Source organism: Mastigoproctus giganteus, chromosome 9, assembly GCF_048544385.1.
Source record: "Mastigoproctus giganteus isolate SK-2022 chromosome 9, ASM4854438v1, whole genome shotgun sequence".
Classification (NCBI taxonomy): Eukaryota; Metazoa; Arthropoda; class Arachnida; order Uropygi; family Thelyphonidae; genus Mastigoproctus; species Mastigoproctus giganteus.
This window is the reverse complement of record NC_143583.1, coordinates 175671699-175692244: the sequence shown is the minus strand read 5'-3', so window position 1 is coordinate 175692244 and position 20546 is coordinate 175671699. Positions and strand designations below refer to the sequence as shown.

At 42.6% G+C, this 20546-nt stretch overlaps 1 protein-coding gene across 1 annotated transcript in view; it reads left to right on the top strand.

Annotated features, from left to right (window-relative positions):
• The window catches only part of LOC150080900 (lysosomal proton-coupled steroid conjugate and bile acid symporter SLC46A3-like), a gene marked incomplete at its 5' end in the record, with an annotated part of 52360 nt that overhangs the window by 19386 nt on the left and 12428 nt on the right, over positions 1-20546 (top strand). Inside the window, 2 exons of the mRNA XM_090380847.1 lie at positions 868-1024; positions 20425-20514. Coding sequence (XP_090236973.1) covers positions 868-1024; positions 20425-20497 — 230 coding nt within the window. The remainder of the gene's footprint in view (positions 1-867; positions 1025-20424; positions 20515-20546) is intronic.

The following is a 20546-nucleotide window of genomic DNA, read 5'->3' as shown; positions in this document are numbered from 1 at the left end:
GTGGGTTTCTCAAATATTGTGACACAAAATCAACTTGACACATCAAGCAGACATACGCTGTCAATAATCTCTGACACCTAATTTCAGCAAAATCGCTAAAAATCTGTAGTAACAGGTCTCATTAGATTCACTGAGTAAGTCTATTTTTTTTATTTTGGAGTCTTAATAATACATTTTGATAGTTTAAAATTTTAACAATAGCGATTATTTTTCGGTTCATTATAATACACATGCAAAAAAGCGCCCCTTTCTTAGCGTTTTATGCCTACGATAATCTTGGGCGGGGGGGGGAGGGATACCTGAGGACCTTGCCGAACTTCCAAGAGATACCTCGGCAAAAAAAGGTTGAGAACCACTGGTCTAGTTCATTACACAGTTTTAGGGGGGTGCAGGGTCAATTGTATCAGGTATAATTAGCCATCTTTCTGGAAGTGTTTGTGTAAACTGTAAAGTGAATGCTTGAAAATGCCCAAATTGAGTACGGGGAAACCGCTAAGAGGTCAGTGTCGAGAAATTGTTTACAATGTTTTCGAGTATTTACGTTCAAGAAAGTTGGATTTTGACATAAAGAATAATATCAAAGTTACAAGTGAAGCAACAGGAATTTGTGAAACCACAGTTAAAAAAAAAAAAAAAAAAAAAAAAAAAGTGTCAAAAGAAGGTAAGCAAGCTACGGAATGTCGAAGGAAAATAAAGTTTTCTACTCCTACAGGTAAAAAGAATAATCGTGTTAAAGACTAAATGCACAAGGCATAATTCCATATTGTATACCGTAGTTAAATATAATATGGAATTATGTAGCTTCTTTTGTCATTACAAATTGTTTAGAGTTCAGAGACATGTAATCCTTTTTCTTTACATTTCTAGGCAAAGTCTTTTCCATTCTTGCACTCTGTGAATCATTGGTTCCCGTCTTCGGCACCATAATCTCAGCTCAAATATATAATGCATCGCTTTCAACTTTTCCTGGACTAGTGTTCGCAATATCAGCAATTGTGCTCATATTTCCCGGGGCAGTATTTCTGTAAGTCTTATGAAGTTTTCATTCATAGATAAGTGATTAATTATAAATATTATCGAAAACTGGAAATCTTCTTGGTAAGAAGAATATAGAACAACTGAGCAATATGTTTTTTCTACCACTTCATAGACTGCTTTTAAGATACAACCATTTTCTGTTTTTTAAGCAAATACCTATTATTTCATTTTTTCCCACCATGTTTGTGCTTCTGTAACGTCCGTATGTAACGACTCGATTACCAGTGGGCCGATTTGCATGAAATTTTATATACTTGGATCTATTAAAAAGATTTCTTAAGAACTCCCAAATATAAAGTGTTTAAGGGCAAAGACCTCATGCTGCGAGGTAGAATGACTATCATGTAGGTTAGTGCAAAAGATAGATAGCTATGTTAAAATGATGCATTTGCACTAACCTACATGATAGTCATTCTACCTCGTAGCATGAGGCCTTTGCCCTTAAACACTTTATAGTTTTATCACTACACACCATCAAGCATCTCTCATATTGTGAAGTTATACTTCATAACTGGGTTGTCACTATTGCAACATGAGGGTACCTGCCCACCCACCGAAGAGCAGCCAACAAGCTTTGAAACGGTGCCGTCTGGGTGGTGGTATCCGCTGAGAATAAATAACAATAGTCTTCTCCACTGGTGAAGTGTTATTCATTCGAGGTAGTATAATACCATGGAAACTCGTTGTGATGGCATTCACAATATGAAATATAAGCAAAACGATGCCAATGTAATTAATTAATTAATTAATTCAACTACTTTGGTAGATAGCTATGTTAAAATGATGCATTTGCACTAACCTACATGATAGGCACTCCCAAATTTTCATTAAAATGGGAACAATAAAAATGGAAAAAATTTTTTACGCTTGTCTCGAGTTATCTAGACTCTCCCGTCAAAAGTCATGGGAAAAGTCTCTAATTGCAGGAAATTTGTGCAGCATTAGGAAATATGCAAATATTGGCCTAACCTAAGGTTAGGCCTTACGGTTAAACCTTAAGATCGCATAGAGCCGTTCGGCAACTGGCGGGGGAGGGGGGGAGACAGAAATTATTATTATTATTATTTTTTTTTTTTAGGAGCATTAGCAACTAAGGCCATATTGCTCCGGGAATATGCGGCGGTCATTCCCTGACCTTTCCGCATCCTCCGTATTTGGTGGTGACGGGCTCAAACCCCGGTCTAATCAAGAAGCGTGTGCTACACACTGCTGCACCTTCCCACCTGGCTACGGAGGCGGCGACAGAAATTATAGTTTTGCCTCGGCCATAAGAATGATATTAGTAAAGGACGATATGTAGAGAGATGCATGGCATTGGATTTTATGGGAGGTTGGTTGGGTTTTTTTTTTTTTTTTTTTTTTCACCGGTATCCAAAAAGAAATACAAAAAACGATAGTTCCCCAATCGGACAGAGAAACCCGCTCACAAAGTGAGCCTCAAGAGCCCCAGGGCCCCACACAAGACAACCGCGAAAAGACGACAAAACAGCAAGAGTAGACTAACATCGATCCAACTCTTCCAGAAGGTACCGTCAATGAGCAGGTATTGGCCCTGCGAGTCGAACTAGAAAATAAACTAAAAGAGTCTTCCAGCCGCATTACCTCAACCCTTCGGGGCGAGAATTGTTGGTATCTGGGCAAAGCTTGAAACCATTCTGCACAATATTCACCTTGCTTCTGAGAGGAATGAGGCCAAACTCGAGGCATGCCTCGAATGTAGGAGCACACAAATGCTACAGTGCGCCCCATCTTTTGCTGATACGCTGAGGAACACAAAGCCAAATACGAGAACGAACCTGCCACCAAAAAGAAAGACATTACTATCAACACCACACCTGGTAGTTCTCAAGCCGGCCACAGCCAATGCACCAAAAACAAGCGACGAGATTAAGAAGGCCGTAATCGCTTCCCTTACTGATGACCTGAGAAACACTAAAATAAAATCCATCCGAAAGACCCGAAATACGGGTATCATCATAGAAACTGACTCGAAGGACGATGCTGATATGATATTAACAAATGCTAAGATACCCACCCTGGGCCTTCTAGCTGCACCCCCCAAGGAAAAAGGCACCCTCAATAGTAATTTTTGACATCGACAAGGGCCTGGACCCCAACACCATACGAGATGAATTGTACAGGCGTAACCTCCAACATGCACTCCCAAAAGAGGATCCAGCTAACCTGATAAAGCCAAAGTACCAAACGAAGTCTAGAAGTAGCACTTCCTTCAACTGGGTTGTAGAACTGATACCAACGGCCAGGCACATACTGACCCACCACAATCGAGTGTACATAAATTGGGGCTCCCACCACTACAAGGAGCATGTAGCTGTCCCAAAATGCTTCAGATGCTGTCGTTTCGGTCACACGACCCAGATGTGCACCCAGACAGAACAGACCTGCCGTCACTGTGCTGATAAAGGCCACAGCTATGAAACCTGCCCGAACAAGGCCAACAAACCAGGCGCCTCCGTAGCCAGGTGGGAAGGAGCAGCGGTGCGTTAGCACACGCTTCTTGATTAGACCGGGGTTCGAGCCCGTCACCACCAAATATGGAGGATGCGGAAAGGTCAGGGAATGACCACCGCATATCCCGGAGCAATATGGCCTTAGTTGCTAATGCTCCTAAAAACCAAATTACAACAATTACAATTACGCCAACAAACCAATCTGTGCTAACTGTAAAAGCCAGAAACTACCTAATGCCCACTCACTTCAGGATAATAAATGCCCGTCTACATCAAGGCCAAGAGCATGCTCCAACAATGAATAAATTACGGGGACAATGCATAAACAGCATAACAGCAACAAGATAAAATTCCTGCAAATAAATGCGCAGCAGGCAAAGGCCATTATGGGACAACTCCGACAGAAGGCAGATGAGAAAAAAAAATCGACATTCTCTTAATACAAGAACCCTACACTCATTCAAACGAAATGAGGGGATGCCCCTTGCCCTACAAACTTGTCCAGGCTCCTGGCGTGAAACCCTGGGCGGCGATCGCTGTGAGAAATCCTTACTTGACTGTGAAGCAGATATCTCATCTCTGCTCTCCACATCATCTCCTCTCTGGGCGACTTCTATGCCGTTTCCCTGTAATGCAGGCTGGGAGAGGACATCCTACCTGCAGTTCAGTACCTACAACATGTCTTAACAAAACTGGCGGGTGCAAAGATTGTCATCTGTGCCGACGTAAATTGCCGCTCCGTGCTCTGGCACAGTGAGACCCCAGGGCATAGAGGTGCTGCAAATGGACAGCGGTTGGAGGAGTTCTTGGCCAATAGTGGTCTGGAAGTCATAAATAGGCCCAACAGCCTGCCGACGTTTTCCAGCTCACTTTGGGAAGCCACGATTGACGTGACTCTCCACCAGGTTCTTTGCTAGATTTCTGTCGGATTGGACCGTGGGGAGGGCTGATCCACCTCAGACCATCGAGCCATAACTCAATATGTACAGATCGATTACTCGGTCCACTGCCTGCTAAAGGGATGGTTCCCAAGTGATTGGAAAACTGCGTCCATTCGGCTCATACTCAAAAATCCAACTAAACCGCATGATCGACCTGACTCATACAGATCTATTACTCTCCTTTCTGTGCTGAGTAAGGTCTTTGAGCAGCTCCTTAGACGGAGACTGGAAAACCACTACAATACTGCACAGCTACCAGCACGAAATCAATTTGGATTCAAGCCGGGCATGTCTATGGTCGATGCGCTGGAGACCATTACCGATGCTGCCAGGAACTGCACCCAGAAGTACCTCCTCGTCATCTCGATCGACTTTGCTGGGGCGTTCGACACCTTATGGTGGGCTAGCGTCCTCGGACGGCAGAGACGCGCTGAGCTCCCAGGAAATCTCTACAACTGCATTGCCAGCTATCTCAGTGACAGGGGAGAGGTCACCACTTCAACCAAGTCATTACAAGGTACGGAAGCAACCACCTGGCAGCAATCCACAACAAACATTTTGGACGCCATCCTACAACCAGTAACAAACCCAATCACTCAGGAACAAAAATCCCTCTGTGCAGAGAATGAGACTTACCACACTGAAGAGCAGGAATCTCCCTTTGACTTAGGAGAACTACAAACTGCTGTAGCCCTGATCAAAGATAGGAAATGTCCAGGACCGGACCTGCTGGAGCCTGAGATTATAAAGAAAACAGTGGAGTGTGTCCCCGAATTAATACTTCATCTATTCAATACCTGTCTACGTGATGGTCACTACCCAACAGATTGGAAGTCGGCCAACGTAAAACTAATCCTGAAGAACCCGACGAAACCACCTGAACTCGCAAACTCTTACCGTCCCATCGCTCTCCTGTCGGTACTTAGTAAACTCTATGAAAGGCTACTCTACTACAGACTTCTCAAACACTACAACAATGCAAACATGGCTTCTCACAGACAATTTGGATTCAAAACGGGGCACTCCACTGTAGATGCACTCCACAATCTCCTTGAAGCAGTAGGAATTACCCAAAAGAAATACTTTCTGGTCATCCCTGTCGACTTTGCTGGGGCGTTCGACTCACTTTGGTGGCCGAGCGTCCTAGGCAGACTACGCCAATCAAAGCTTCCAGTAAACCTATATAACTCCATCAAAAGCTACCTTTCCAACAGGTGAATCACTGTCAATGCTCCATATATGAAAATCACCAGACAGGTCTACAGAGGATGCCCACAGGGCTCGGTTCTGGGCCCATTCTTGTGGAATCTTGTCCTTGATGAATTCCTTGGCATGGACCTGGGAGAGGTCACCTGTCAAGCCTATGCAGATGATCTTATTATCACCGTTACCGGCGATTCTAGGGCCCGACTGGAGACTTTGGCGAATAATGCACTACAGAAGCTACAGGACTGGGCTAAACACCATAACCTCACCATCTCTCCGCCAAAACAGATTCTATTCTTCTCAAAGGAAGTCTCAATGAAGCCAGACCGCCACAGATAAAAATCGACAACAGGACCATAAAATTCTCCACTCAACTCAAGTATCTAGGAGTTATACTTGACAGCAAACTGAATTTCCAGCCACATCTTAAATACCTAAGAAGAAAGATACGTAATTACACCGCCCTTGTCACCAGGGTCTCCAGACGGGACTGGGGACTCAATAGGCACACACTGTCCTTATTCTATAAAGTGATATTTACCCCGATTATAACGTACGCAGCAGGCATCTGGTACCCGAAACAATCACTGTTAGTGGTAGAAGAATCCTAGACTCTCTGCAAAGAAACATCCTGCTCGCTACTACCCGTGCCTGCTGCACTGTCAGCACCCATGCTCTGCAAATCCTGGCAGGCGCCATGCCACTGGACCTGGAGGTGGTCCGCTGTGGACTACTCTTCCACCTCTCCAAAGCAAATTCCAAGACCATCCTCGAATTCACAACAGACCCCGCAAACGACAGAACAGCAGAAAAGAAGCGTCTCCTCACGCATCTGCAGCAGGCGTGGCAAGCGAGATGGACTACTTCCAACAAAGGCGAAATCACTAGAAAGTTCTTCCCTTACATTAACAGGGTGTTTTCCCCAGGCTTCCCCCCTGGTTTTCACCTGGTCTTTACGCTACATACCTGTTAACTGGCCATGGATCATTAAAAGGCAAACTGACGGCCCTGGGAATCATCGATGATCCAACTTGCACCTGTAGTAGGACTGAGAGTTGGTCGCACCTTATGTATGACTGCCCCCTATATGAGGATGTTCGCTGCACCTTTATCACTTCCTTGACCTACATACCCAAAGACCAAGAAACACACCTGCTTGGTATAAGGTATAAGGGGCCGACCGGGCTAGCCGAGTGGGTAAAGTACCTGCCCGGCAACCCAAAGGTCGCGGGTTCGATTCCCGCTTCGGGCTTGGATCAAAGTACTGCAAAAACCTTGGGAGGTGCAATATGGCCACAGAAGCCGATGTGCCAACAACTACCAAATCAAAAAAAAAAAAAAAAAAGGTATAAGGTATGTTAGTGTCTAACGGCTCCTGGGATTTCTCCCATCTCCGCGGGTGTACATTGTATCGGGGCCAGAGATTTGAAGTGTGTGGGGGTCATGTGCTGTATATTGTGTTGTGCCCTTTGTTCCTCCGGTCTATTAGCCGCCGAGCCCCTAGTGGGACCCGACGTTACCACACCATGCCACGGGGAGGCTGACCGGGTGTACCACTGTAGCTAGAGTACTCTGGCGGGTCCTGCCACCTACTTTCCTGGGATTTCAGTGGCTAGGACCAGATTTGAGAATGAGATGATCGCTGTTTCTTGAGCAACGGTTGTAATTTTAACAGAGCGTAGGGTTGTTCGCTGATAACTTGTTCTAGGGCCAAATAGGTCGGGCAGTAATTTTGATGTTTTTAGATTTAGACCTGTGGGGAATGCGTGTGTGTGTATATAAAAATATATGTATATACACATATATATATATATATATATATATATATATAAACTAAATAAAAAAAAAAAAAAAAAACGTGCAAGAGAAAAGTAAGGGAGGAAGGCAGAAGACTGGAGGGTAGGAACAGAAGAAAGGGGCCAATAGGGAAGATGGCCCCTGATGACAGTGTGGCATGCCCAGTGCCTCACCAGAGAGATGAGTGGGGTGGCGGGTGGACGAAAACCACCACCCCACAAAAAAAAAAAAAAATCATTCTGTAAGAGAAAAATGGGGGGGGGGAGTAAAAGAACGGATGGCAGGAAGCAGAAGAAAGAAGCCGAAAAAAAAAAAAAAAAATGAGAGAGATATACTCCGCAAGTTCAGGGTAGGTACAGCTAGCACGGCCAGTCAGTTGGAGCCGACAACTTGCTGGAAATCCAGCAGTGTGAGTGCTGCTATGGTGGATGGGTCATGTTCAGTAAGGTCTAGTTCAGGTGTCGTCATTGGGACTCCATTTGGCGAGTCTGTGTCACATCCAGACTGAAGGCTGGTCCAGTAGTCCATCAGAACGAACAGTGGGGGTGGTCAAAACCGGGAGTCCAAGATTGATGGTCAAGTCCAGGGATCGATGCTAGGCCTCTTCTTGATGAGATGTGTCACATCTGGTCGAGAGAAGTTTGTCCAGAAATCAATGATGAGGAATTTGTCAAGGTATGTGCGGACCCTGTCTTTTATTGCACTGCTGGTCAAGTCTCGTGCAAGTTGGTCCAAGGCGTTAGCATCCATGGCTCAATGATGCGTAGCAACAATTGGCAGTCATGGTTATTATGACCTATTGATTCGGATACTAAGGTGGTGGTAGCGCTTTCTGCCTGGTAAATAAGTCCATTGCAAATTGAGTCAGAGCTCGGTAAGTTTCTTCATTCTGTAGGGTGAGGTGTTCTTGATTTTGGTAGTTGAAGCGTAGTTTTGTTATTAGGATCCTCCTGAAATCCTCGTAGACTTCACAGCTGTGGGCAAGGTGCTCCCACGTCTGATCCTCTCCACAGTGGCAGCGGGGTGAGTCTGAAATTCTGAAGTCATGTAGTTTTTTCTGGAAGGAGCCATGTCCAGTGAGGAGGTAGGTAGCATAGAGTCCTGGTGAAAACCAGACAGGTGTGAGGGGGTAGGAGGCCCTGACATCAGGGAGGAATCTTTTGGTGACAGCGCCTTTAGTTGATGTCTGCCATCTTTCTTGCCAGGTGTCTGTTAGATGTTCATTAAGTCTGTTCTTTTCAGCGTTTCTATTATTTGCTGGGTCAGTGGTGAAACCTGCACAAGTAACTACTCTTCCTTTGGCTATTTGGTAGAGCAACCCATGACGAACAATCTCCAGGTCCAGTGGAAGAGATCCAGTGAGGACCTGGAGCGCATGGGTGCTGACAGTGCGACAGGCACGCGAGGACAGAAGAAGAAGAGAGCGCTGGATAGTTCCTAGGCGCGATCTGTTTACTACGGTATTGGCCTTCTTTTACCAGACTCCAGAAGCATAGGTGATAACCGGGATGAAAACTGCCTTATAGAAGAGTGACAGCGTTCTCTTCTTTAAGCCCCAGTCCTTCCGGGCAACTCTTGAGACTTGGTAGTAGGGAGGAATATACAGCTTTCACGCGTTTCGCACAAGAGCTCTTCAGCCGAAGGAAAACCTTATCTACAGTTCCTGTACCTGCGCCACAACGGTCCCAAGGAAGACAACAGACGGTCTGAGACCATGATGGACTTTCATCCAGACTAGACAGTCATGAACTTGACCGCCACACCATCAAACGGACAACTATCTGATGATTGGAGTTTGAAAGGTACCATTGGATTGAATTAAACCCCTGGATTGGACACCAGCCGATGTCGATGACAGAGGCGCCAAATGGCGATCCTAATTGTACAGTCACTTTCGACCCCATTCCTTCCTCTTCACCTGATTGACTGAGTGTACATTGACTGGTTGGGGATGCCTTCGCCTATATCCCCTTACTCTTACTTTCATTCCCCCTCTTCTTCTGTACACCCTGTACTACCTCACTCTATCTAATCGCTGCTTTTTTTTAAAATTAATTAATTTATTATTTTTTTATTATTTTTTTTAATTTATTTAATTTATTTTTTTATTTATTTTTTTTATTATTTATTTATTTATTTATTTATTTATTATTATTTTTTTTTTTACTTGATCTCCGCTCAGGAAGCTGAGGCGACCCTGACGGAGACTAGCCAGAGAACTATGGGCAGCCTGGCTAGTTCCTAGTGGTGTGTGCGGGCAACGTGGGGTTGCACCAGGAGCCCTGCGGCCAAATGCCAGGACACACAACAGAACCCAACACAAAACTACATATTCAACACACTACACTTTTTCTGGCATTTACAGTGTTCTGTATTTCTTCACAGTGTACATATGGCACAGATGTGGGAAACCACAGGTGGCGCCCGACCCTAACACTATGCACTATATCTCAGTGACAGGCGCATTGTGGTTCAGGCTCCCTTCTCCAGTGTGGAACGTCGTGTCCACCGAGGTTGCCCTCAGGGCTCTGTCCTGGGGCCCCCTTTTCTCGAACTCTGTACTCGACGAGCTTCTCAGTACTGACTTAGGCGATGTCCAGACCTCGGCATACGCTGATGATCTCTCCCTGATCCTGGCAGGGGACTCCAGGGCTCAACTTGAAGTATCTGCCAACAGAGCTCTTACTACCCTGCAAGAGTGGGTCCGGAAAAACCATCTGAGCATCTCATCCACTAAAACCCAATCCATTCTCCTGAAGGGCTATCTTGATCCATGGAGGCCGCCTCAAATCAAGATACATGGCACAACCATCAATCTTGTTATCCAGCTGAAACTCCTTGGCATTATCATCGACAGCAAACTAACATTTCTCCCACACCTCAACTATCTACAGAAGAAAATAAGAAATTACATTGCACTGGTTGCCAGGGTGACCCACCGAGATTGGGAGCTCAAAAAACGCACTCTAGCATTACTCTATAAAGCCATATTCATACTATCACCTACGGTTCTGGCATATGGTTCACCAAAGCCTCCACTGTGGTAGGACGAAGAAAGCTGAACATCATTGAACGGCAATTCTCCTTACGATAACCAGAGCATGTTGCACCTCCAGCACGCATGCACGTTCTACAGGTCCTAGCCTGTGTACTGCCCCTAGACCTTGAGGTGGCCCATTGTGGAGATGCTGTATCAGCTCAGCAGAGGAAAGTCTCCCACCTTTATTGATTTTACCACGGATCCTGCTAACACCTATTCCAGTGAAAAAAGCAGACTCCTAACCTACTTACAACAGACCTGGCAAGCTAGATGGTGTGAATCCACTAAAGGGGCCATCACCCGCAAATTTATACCGGACATATGCAAAGTATATCCGAAATCACCATACTGGTTCTCCCCAGGCCTTCTAACCACGTACCTCCTAACAGGGCATGGTGCCTTTCGCAGCAAACTGAACCTTCTTGGACTTTCCGACAGCTCCCTTTGCACCTGTGGTGCTCAGGAGACCTTGGACCACTTGATGCATGACTGCCTACTATATAATGACCTCAGATCTTCTCTCATCACACAAATTCATTTCATCCCGAGAGACCAGGAGCAACATCTCCTGGAAGACCACCATACCTATACAGCCTTTTCGAACTTTGCTCAGGGCCTCTTCACAAGGCGGAAAACCCTACCACAACCTCAGAATAAGACCGAACCAGACAATGAAACAGCCTAATCAGCCATGTATCAAGACCACTACTTGCTTCAGCATACTGCAATCCCTGTGAAGACTTTCAACCTGCACAATAACTGTGCCTTTACAATGCAGCCTCAATCTACCATGACTGCCGCTCCGGCTTCGTCCCCACCAAGTTGACTCACCACTGAAATGACTCCACTATCTGGACGAGACTTCTTTGTCCCAGGATTGACACTACCCGGATTTGATCCTCTTGGATTGATTCTACCAAATATATCTTCATGCAACTCACTAATGAAATGACTTCACCACCCACCTGGACAGGACCTGTCTGTCCCAGGATTGCACTACTCGAATTTGACCTTCTCGGACTGGACTCTGCCAACTATGACTTCACGCAGCATTTCTGCCAATTCCACGTGGCAATTCCGAACCCGTGCTCCCTTGCACGGCCCTGTTTCTCCCCTGTCATGGCGGGGAGGAGGTGATGGTCCCCTTGTCTCCTCCCCACTGCCCCCTCTTTCCTTCTGGTGGGGCATGGGCCTGCCTCACTGATTTTGGGATCATCTACTCTATCCAACCTATACTTGTGTCTCTCACCCGCCCAGCCTTCAGTCTCCCCTCCCCCTCTAGCTTTACAACTAGCATTCATCCAATGTCAAAATTATCCTAGCCCTACACCCAAAATTCTTAATTCCACACTGTATAACTTATAACTCCTTTGGCATGACCTCTAGCGCACTTTTTTTTTTTTTTTTTTAAATAGTCCTAGCCACTGAAATCGCAGGAAATTAGGCAGGACCTGCCAGAGTACTTATTTAAAAATACTGGTGTACCTGGCTTGCCTCCACGGACCTAAGTGTGGGCAACGTTGGGCCTCAGTAGGGGTCCAGCGGCTAAATAGCCAGATGAACAACGGTACACGACACTGCATCCAACAATATCCATACACTTTTAAATCTCTGGCCTTTACAGTGTTCTGTAACACACGACAATGTAGACTACACGGAGATGGGGGAAACCCCTGGTGCCGTTAGATCCTAAACACACTTTACACCTTTGGGTTGCCAGGCAGGCACATTACCTATCTGGCTGGTCCGGTCGGCGTTGGTTGTTGTAGGTCATAGTGCGTCGTATATATTGTCTGTAAACTGCATGCGTTCTGTGGGCGATCTGATGATTGCTGGACGAAATAACCAGTTTCCGGGAGAGAAAAAAAAAACCATGCTACCCTCTCCAGACCCACTAACAGGCGTGAAAAAAAGGCCCATCAGTAATCCTCACGTCAGCGACGGGACACGAACTCTGGTCTTTTCCACCCGGTGTGGGGAGGGCAGCGATTCTACCAACTATGCTACCCACTAGGGAAAATTACAGTAAATCCGGTTACTTTTGGCAATATTATATAGTGTAACTAGCTATTCATGTTAAACTTAATATTGCTGGAGAAATTCATAAAGCAAGAACGTTTAGTACGAAGGTGAATTCAGCATAGGACACTGGTGATTGGCCAATTGGTATTACATGTTATATTCAATACAGCAAACGACAGGCGTCGCGTTATATCGGCAAATCAAATCAGAGCTATAAAAATGTGTGAACACTACAGAAATTGTCGGATATTCTTTTGAGGGAGTAGCAAAAATGAATGGGTATGCAGTTCTTTACGCACATTTTATTCATTTATTGAATTTTGACGGTCCCAGTCAACCTTTGACAACCCCGCAGTCTATTACAGATAATTATTTACATCATTCTACTAAATCCAATATACTCTCCCACCCGCTTTTGTCCACACAATTACAGACACAAAAATAGATACATTTATACACTGGCGGATCCAGAAAAAAAAAAAGTGTTGAAAAAAAATGTACAAACAATGCACCGTTTTGTGCCTTGTTTGTATACAAAGCACAAAGCACAAAATAATGCACAGAACAAAACAAATACGACACTCAAATGTGGCTGGCGGACACAAGGCACATAGCTAAACGCTGAATTACTTTGAAGTAAACATTACGCACGACCAAACTGCGTGACGCCTCGAACTCGAATGGCGATCACATCAGCATTGCCTGCTGTAGGCAGTCGAAAATAGCTATAATCCTATGTTAACAATGAAAAAAAAATTTTTTTTTTTTAACTAAAGGGAATTTAAACGATTGGTGTATATTTTCCGAAAAACGACAGGGTGGGGGAGCACGTTCCCCGGTGCCCCTACCCTGAATCCACCTATGCATTTATAAAACTTCAGTCCTCTGTCCAGGTTATATATAATTGTCAGCTCATTTCAAAGTCCATAGCGTCATCATTTAAGATGACAGGGGCAAACCGTACCAAACTACAAAGCAATGCCAAGCCACAGTAAACACAAAATCTTCACACTAGCAGTCTAGACCTTTTAATCTCAGCAGCACAAGAAACTGCTTTCGACTGACACTGAAACTTGCAATCTTTATTGCATACAAAACGCACACGCCGTACACAATATCCTTCACGGCTACAAGCCAGGGATTATTAGCTCTGGTTTATACTATCATACTCATTTACATACAAATCATAAATAGTTTCATTAGTTACTTTCCAGTTAAAGATGTACTGAACAAGAAATATCTGAAATGCAGATGCAGAATTACTTTAAGCTATCCATTAATATAATTAGAACTATAATTCACGCAGTATCATTAAATAAACTGTTCAAAAGTTTTGCATGTAGTTTAAGGCATGCATTTCTGTGCAGATAGTGATTTTTTATGAATTATGACATCATAATATAGTCGAAGTCCGGTGTATGTTATGTCAGTGGAAATTAAATAAATTCATGCAAATTTATTTATTGAAACAGTAGGAACCACAATAAAAGACTTGCCCTTTCATCAGACAGCATACATTATGGTTAGATTGCTGTGGGTATATCATGTGTGTTCAAAGTAAGTGAAATAAACTTGTATATTACTTATTGACCACGAATTTGAAAACTTTATGATGGAAAACAATATTGCAAGTTCTGTTTCAGACTTAAGTTTCAGCTTTCCTGGTTATAAATAATGTAACTACTTGATTTTTAATTTTAAAAGGAATAGGTCTGGTTCAGATTTTCAAAGTTTTTAGATAGATTTATATTTTTACAAAGAGAGAGAGAAAGTATTGCAGTATCACAATCTTTCAATTATCCATGACATAGAAGAATATATGCGAAACAATTATAGTAGTCACTATAATATATGATCAAATATGTGATCTTTGTCTCTCCTGATGGCCAGATATTTTCATAAAATGTTTTATATAAAACAATATTTTAAAAGAGAGTACAAATTTTATGGGTGTGTGTCCTTTATTAAGTTTACAACACACGCCATGTGAAAAGCTTAAAATTTATGTGAATTATTATATAAAATACAAAATGTTTATTTTCGTTTGTAGAATGTTTCAAGTTCTTGAGATTTATATTGTAGTGTTCTAAACTTAACTCTGAGAGAAATATGAACTCTCTCACTATGGTTCCTAGATGACATCATAGGCAATTAACTGTTTAAAAAAACAAAACATCACAGTATATAAAATAAACAATATTTTAATACACTAATGTTTCAAATGTGATTACACATATCCTTCTCGAGCAACTGATGTAATATGTTGGAATTATGTTACCTAGCTAAGAAATAGACTATAGCATCACATAGAACCAAGAATCATCTGCTTAAGAGGCAGGAAATTTATTTGCAAAGCCACACCCTGAGAATGTGAGAATAGTGGAGAAAGATTGATAAAAACACAGACTCATACTTTTAATCACCCTGATTCTAATTGATCTTAGTTATGTGAAGTATTCTAGTTAATGTAGTGGTAGTCATGAAGAACCCTCCCCGAAGTGATTATTACAAATTACTTGAAACTGTATAAAAAACATTATGGGAATCCTGTTGTCTCGAAACTTTATACTAGACATGTTGGACAGACAACTTGTGTGATCGAGACCCGCTAATATTCATAAAATTGGACAAATGCTAACTTATTATTTTCTCTTGTAGAGAATCTGTTTCCTCATTTTGAATTTAAATCAATGTTCTGAATTTAAACTAAATAAAATAATAATTAGAACATATAGGATATTAAGAAATATTAAAATTTAGAATATTATTTTTTAAGTCAGGGAATCTCTTACCTGAGATTTTTCCAGGAATAACTGCATCCAGGTAAGATGCAATCAGAATAGATGGAAACAGTATTAAAAGACCTGCTTAAAGATGAATGAACCTTGCAACAGAACAAAGGAATAAAAGCAAGTTTTGACCCTAAATCCATGCATAGCAAATACTTTAATTCCATGCATGGCGAATAATTAGAGTCAAAACTTGCTTTCATTCCTTTGTTCTGTTGCAAGGTTCATCCATGTTTAAGCAGGTCTTTTAATACTGTTTCCATCTATTCTGATTGCATCTTACCTGGATGCAGTTATTCCTGGAAAAATCTCAGGTAAGAGATTTCCTGACTTAAAATATAATATTTCTTAATATATATTCTAATTATTATTTTATTTAGTTTAAATTCAGAACGTTGATTTAAATTCAAAATGAGGACAGAGATTCTCTACAAGAGAAAATCATAATAAGTTAGCATTTATCCGATTTTACGAATATTAGCGGGTCTCCATCATACAAGTTGTCTGTCCAACGTGTCTATTTTCTGATTTGAAAATATAACTGGCTGGCATTCATTTTCCCATCGACAGTGACGTCATTGCTGCAGTGGATCCGGTCCTGGAGGCTCAAGAGAAAAAAAAAAAAAAAAAAAAAAAACTTTCTTAGCAGCTGGAATCGACGCATTGCAGCATCGGTAGCAGAACTGTTTTGACTCTAAAGGAGACTATGTTGAAAAGTAACATATTACCAGACTCCTCAACAGAAGCGGCCCCTGGTCTATCTGCGCCCTGTACGAGATTTTTTGATGCGCCCTCTCCGACTTTACAGCAAATCAGTGAATTTTCGGGGAATTTTGCACCCGCTAAATTTTGGCGCCCTGTTCGGGGGAACTGCTCGATCGTGCCTTAAGCCGGCCCTGCTCCTCAAATAAATCCTTCTTACTCAGACTACGAAAATTTCAAACACTCCTCGTACATAATATTACAATATCCAAAAATCTAAGTCCGAACATGGATTTCGAATTAAAATCTGAAATGTAGCCAATTTTAATTAGTTCTTGCGATTGTTTGGGATCCAATTGCACCAAGTGTCCTTAGTATACCAAAAAACTAACTAAAATGCTTTATACGTGAAAAAGTTCATTAAAGCTCTCTTACTTGTATATATTACTCCAGGTAATGTTTTTTTTTTTTGTTTTTTTTTTTATGTGAACCCCAAACACGAGAGGTATTAGAACCTATAGTACCGTGCTTGGGTTGGAGGTTGAGAAGATGAAAGAAGGTATTTGTTGACATTGGACTTGAACTTCTGTAGATTGTAATTTTCAGGAAATACGTATGAAGGAAGGTTGTTCCAGAAAACGGCAGTTGAATGAATAAATGAGGAAGATGAAAAGTTGGTTCTGTGGGTTTGAAGTTGGACAGTAAATGGATGTTGGCTGGCGGCGGCACGTGTTCGGACTGTTTTGAAAGAGAGAGCGGGAATTATAGAAGCCAATTCAGAAGAACAGTGCCCATGGAAGTATCTGTAGAAGAGGCATGCAGCAGAAACAGTGCGTCTATGAGAAAGCGAGTGGAGAGACTCTGTTAGAGATGAATCATTAATTAACCTAACTGCCCTCTTCTGAATGGAATCAAGAAGCCTGAGAGAGGTTTTGGGGGCACCACCCCAGATGTGGGAACAATATTCCATGGCAGGGCGGATTTGCGATTTATACAGAGTGAGCAGCTGTTTGGAAGAAAAGTAACGCCGAGAGCGAAAGAGAAAACCAAGTTTTTTAGATGCAGAGGAAGCAATATTTGTAATGTGCTTGTGCCAAGAGAGATTAGAAGTAAGGGTAATCCCCAAAAGAGATATATCATTTTGCCTAGAAATCGGAGTGTCACTAAAGATAAGCATAGGAGCAGAAGAATCCTTTTTGCGAGATATAAGACAAGACTGAGTTTTAGAAGAGTTGAAATCAACTAAGTTGTCTTTGCCCCACTGGAGAATTACCTGATGATCGGCATTTAAGGAATTGGCAGCAGATTTTCGAGAAGTTGAAGCTGATTGAGCAGGACAAGGTTTCTCAAAATGGAAAGTTGAATGCAATGTGCTATCATCGGCAAAACTATGGATAGCATTTCCAGTCAATGGAAGAAGGTCATTGATATACAAGAAGAAAAGAGTGGGGGAAAGAACTGAACCTTGGGGGACACCGGCATTAGTGGAGAAGTTAGAAGACAGAGAACCATCTACCATCACCCTCAGTGAGCGATCAGAGAGAAAACTGGATAACCAATTATTAAAAACAGTTGGCAAACCATAAGATGGAAGCTTGTTTAGAAGACCTTTATGCCAAACACGATCAAAAGCCTTTGAGATGTCAAGTGCAACTACTTGTGTTTCACCGAACCTTTCCACTGAATTAGTCCATAAATGGGTAACATAAGCCAGAATATCACCAGTGGATTGACACTGACGGAATCCATACTGGCGATCGTTGATCAGACGGAAGGTTTCTAGGTAGTTTAAGAGTTGGCGGTTAATTGATTTCTCCATTACTTTAGAAAGAGTAGAAGTAATTGCAATGGGACGATAATTGGATGGGAGGGATTTGTCACCCTTTTTAGGAACTGGCTGGATATGAGCAAATTTCCAAGCAGAAGGAAAAACACCTTTGGAATAAGAAAGTGAAAAAAGGCGGCAAAGAATAGGAGTAAGTTCAGGAGCACAGGTTTTGAGAACAAGTGGAGAAATACCATCAGGACCTGGAGCTTTCTTAGCATCAAGATTCATCAAAATCCTTCTGATGTCCTTTTGACGGAAGACCACAGGAGGCATTGAATGGAGCGTGTTGGGAATGGTGGGAGGTGTTTTACCAAGATCATTAATACATGAGCTGGAAGAAAAATGGGATGCTAGCAGGTCAGCTTTATCCTTGGCTGAAGTGACAACAGAACCATCTTGTTTGGACAGAGGTGGGAGCAGAGATGGGCAAAAGTTGCGGCCAATAGCTTTGGCAAGAGACCAGAATGCTCAGCTACCATTAGGGCAGGAAGCAAGTTTTCTACTCTTAGCCTGTTCAAACTCTAGTCTGGTTTAATAAATTGATTAATAACTGCTTTACAATTGTTGCGAGCTTTGGTGTAGGCAGAAAATGAAACTGAAGAATTAGAAACAAGCCAATTACGATATGCAACATTCTTCTCTTGGACAGCCTTAGCACATTTATTGGAAAACCAAGGTTTAGATAAAGGATGAGATTTTAAAGTGGAGTGTGGGATAAAGGATTCCATTCCTGCAAGAATAATTTCACTGACACAATCTGAGCAAACGTTGACATCAGAAGTTTTGAAACAGTAATCCGACCAAGGAAAAAAGAAAAGAAGTCTCGCAGGTCATCCCATTTTGCATTCTTGTAATGCCAAACAACACGAGGTTGGGAATAGCCACGAGATAAAGGTTCCATTGGAGAAGAGACAATCACCAAGTTGTGATCTGAAGTGCCTAAAGGACCTCTCACTTCGACCGTGTACTTAGAAGGGTTGTTTGTGAGAAAAAGATCATGCGTATTGGCTGTATGATTAGGATTGTCCGGTATTCTTGTAGGTAATGAACAATCTGTGCTAGGTCATTAGTAATTGCAAAAAGCCTCAGCATCTCGACCTGCTGGGTCGGTGTGACTAGAAAACGGAAACCAGCTGGAGTTGTGAACATTAAAATCACCAAGGAAAATTACCTCACTGTTAGGAAAGTTGGACTGGAGAAAGTCAAGTTGCAAAGAAAGGAAGTCAAAGAGCTCCAAGTGATTAGTGGAGTTGGGAGAACGGTAGAGACAACAGATGAATTTGACACAATGAGGTAGAGAGATTTTAAGCCAGAGAAGATCAAAGAGAGGAGATTCCAAATTGCCAAGTCTCTGACAGGGAATATCAGAACGGACATATGCACAAGTACCACCTTTGAGGCGAAAGGAATCATACAGCGAATAATTTGGACATCTGAGATGAGCAGTAGTTGAATCAACCGATAACTGAGATTCTGTCAGATAAAGTACATGGGGTTTGGAAGACTGCAAGTGGAAATGGACATCGTTCAGATTAGAATTGAGACCACCTATATTTGTGAAATGAATTAGGAAGTCCTTGGGAGGTTTAGATCTTTTCGCAGATAAGCTTGCTCTATTAGTTCGACAATTCATATTCAATAGTAAGAAAAAGTGGGTGGGACATGCTGTATGAAGTAATGAAATTTTTGAATAGGGCGTACATGTGGTAAGAATATACCCAGATCCTTGACATAACGTGGCCTCGACAATGTTCCCCGCATACACACTACTCGGACTCCCTCCAGTCACTATCTGGCAGAGTAGAGGTAGCAAGATTATACACTAGCTGATCCGGAAGCCTCCTAGAGAGTTACCAATAGGTTTGGTCCGGTGTACTAACTAGCGGCCGGCCTGCGAACACCGTTTTAGAGCTGTACCCTCGAAATATAAGGAATATTGGATCTCGCCACGACATTCATCATAACCTCAAAAGTCATCAATCATACTGCATGACGGAAGAGATAGGGAAGGGTTGACCGGAACTTAGCTCTAGAGACTAAACATGGGTTCCACCACTTCAAGCCTCCAATAAGCAAAGTGGTGGTATTTCACCGGTTGATGAGAGTCATCTACCACCTAGTACTGCCTGGTAACATAGAGGGGCGGCGTTCCTCCATGTGGTGTGGGCGCCACACCTCGACCCCTGCTTACGTTGGTTCACACCTGGGTGGTCACCCACCATGTACTTGTGCATGGAGGTTATACCCAGGATTACTAACAGTCCCACCATCGTGAAGGTGCAAGCAGAGGATTTGGCTGTCACAGACCGTCCGGACTTCGCCGAAATTGGGTCCACTTGACTTGAGTGTCACCCGAATATCAGTTCCATCAGCGTTTTAGACTCCCAGGTAGCAAGTACAGCTTGTCTGGCATATCTGAGAGAATGTCTGTGACAACCTCAAGGACCTTCTCAGGTTCAAAATTTTATTATATTATTCCTTCAAACTGTTATTTCCCACAACCTACTTAATTTAAAAGTTCAATTGCAGATAGGATTTATTGAGAATTAACTTTAAACTATTGCATTTATTTTTTACTAATTTTATATAGGTGGATAATGCGACTTCCTGAGAATAAAGCTGAAGATGCAAAAGATGATCAAATTAGAGTCGAACTGAAATAATCCATAGAAACAGTCTGGTATGAATTCTCATTTTGTTTTGTTTGATTAT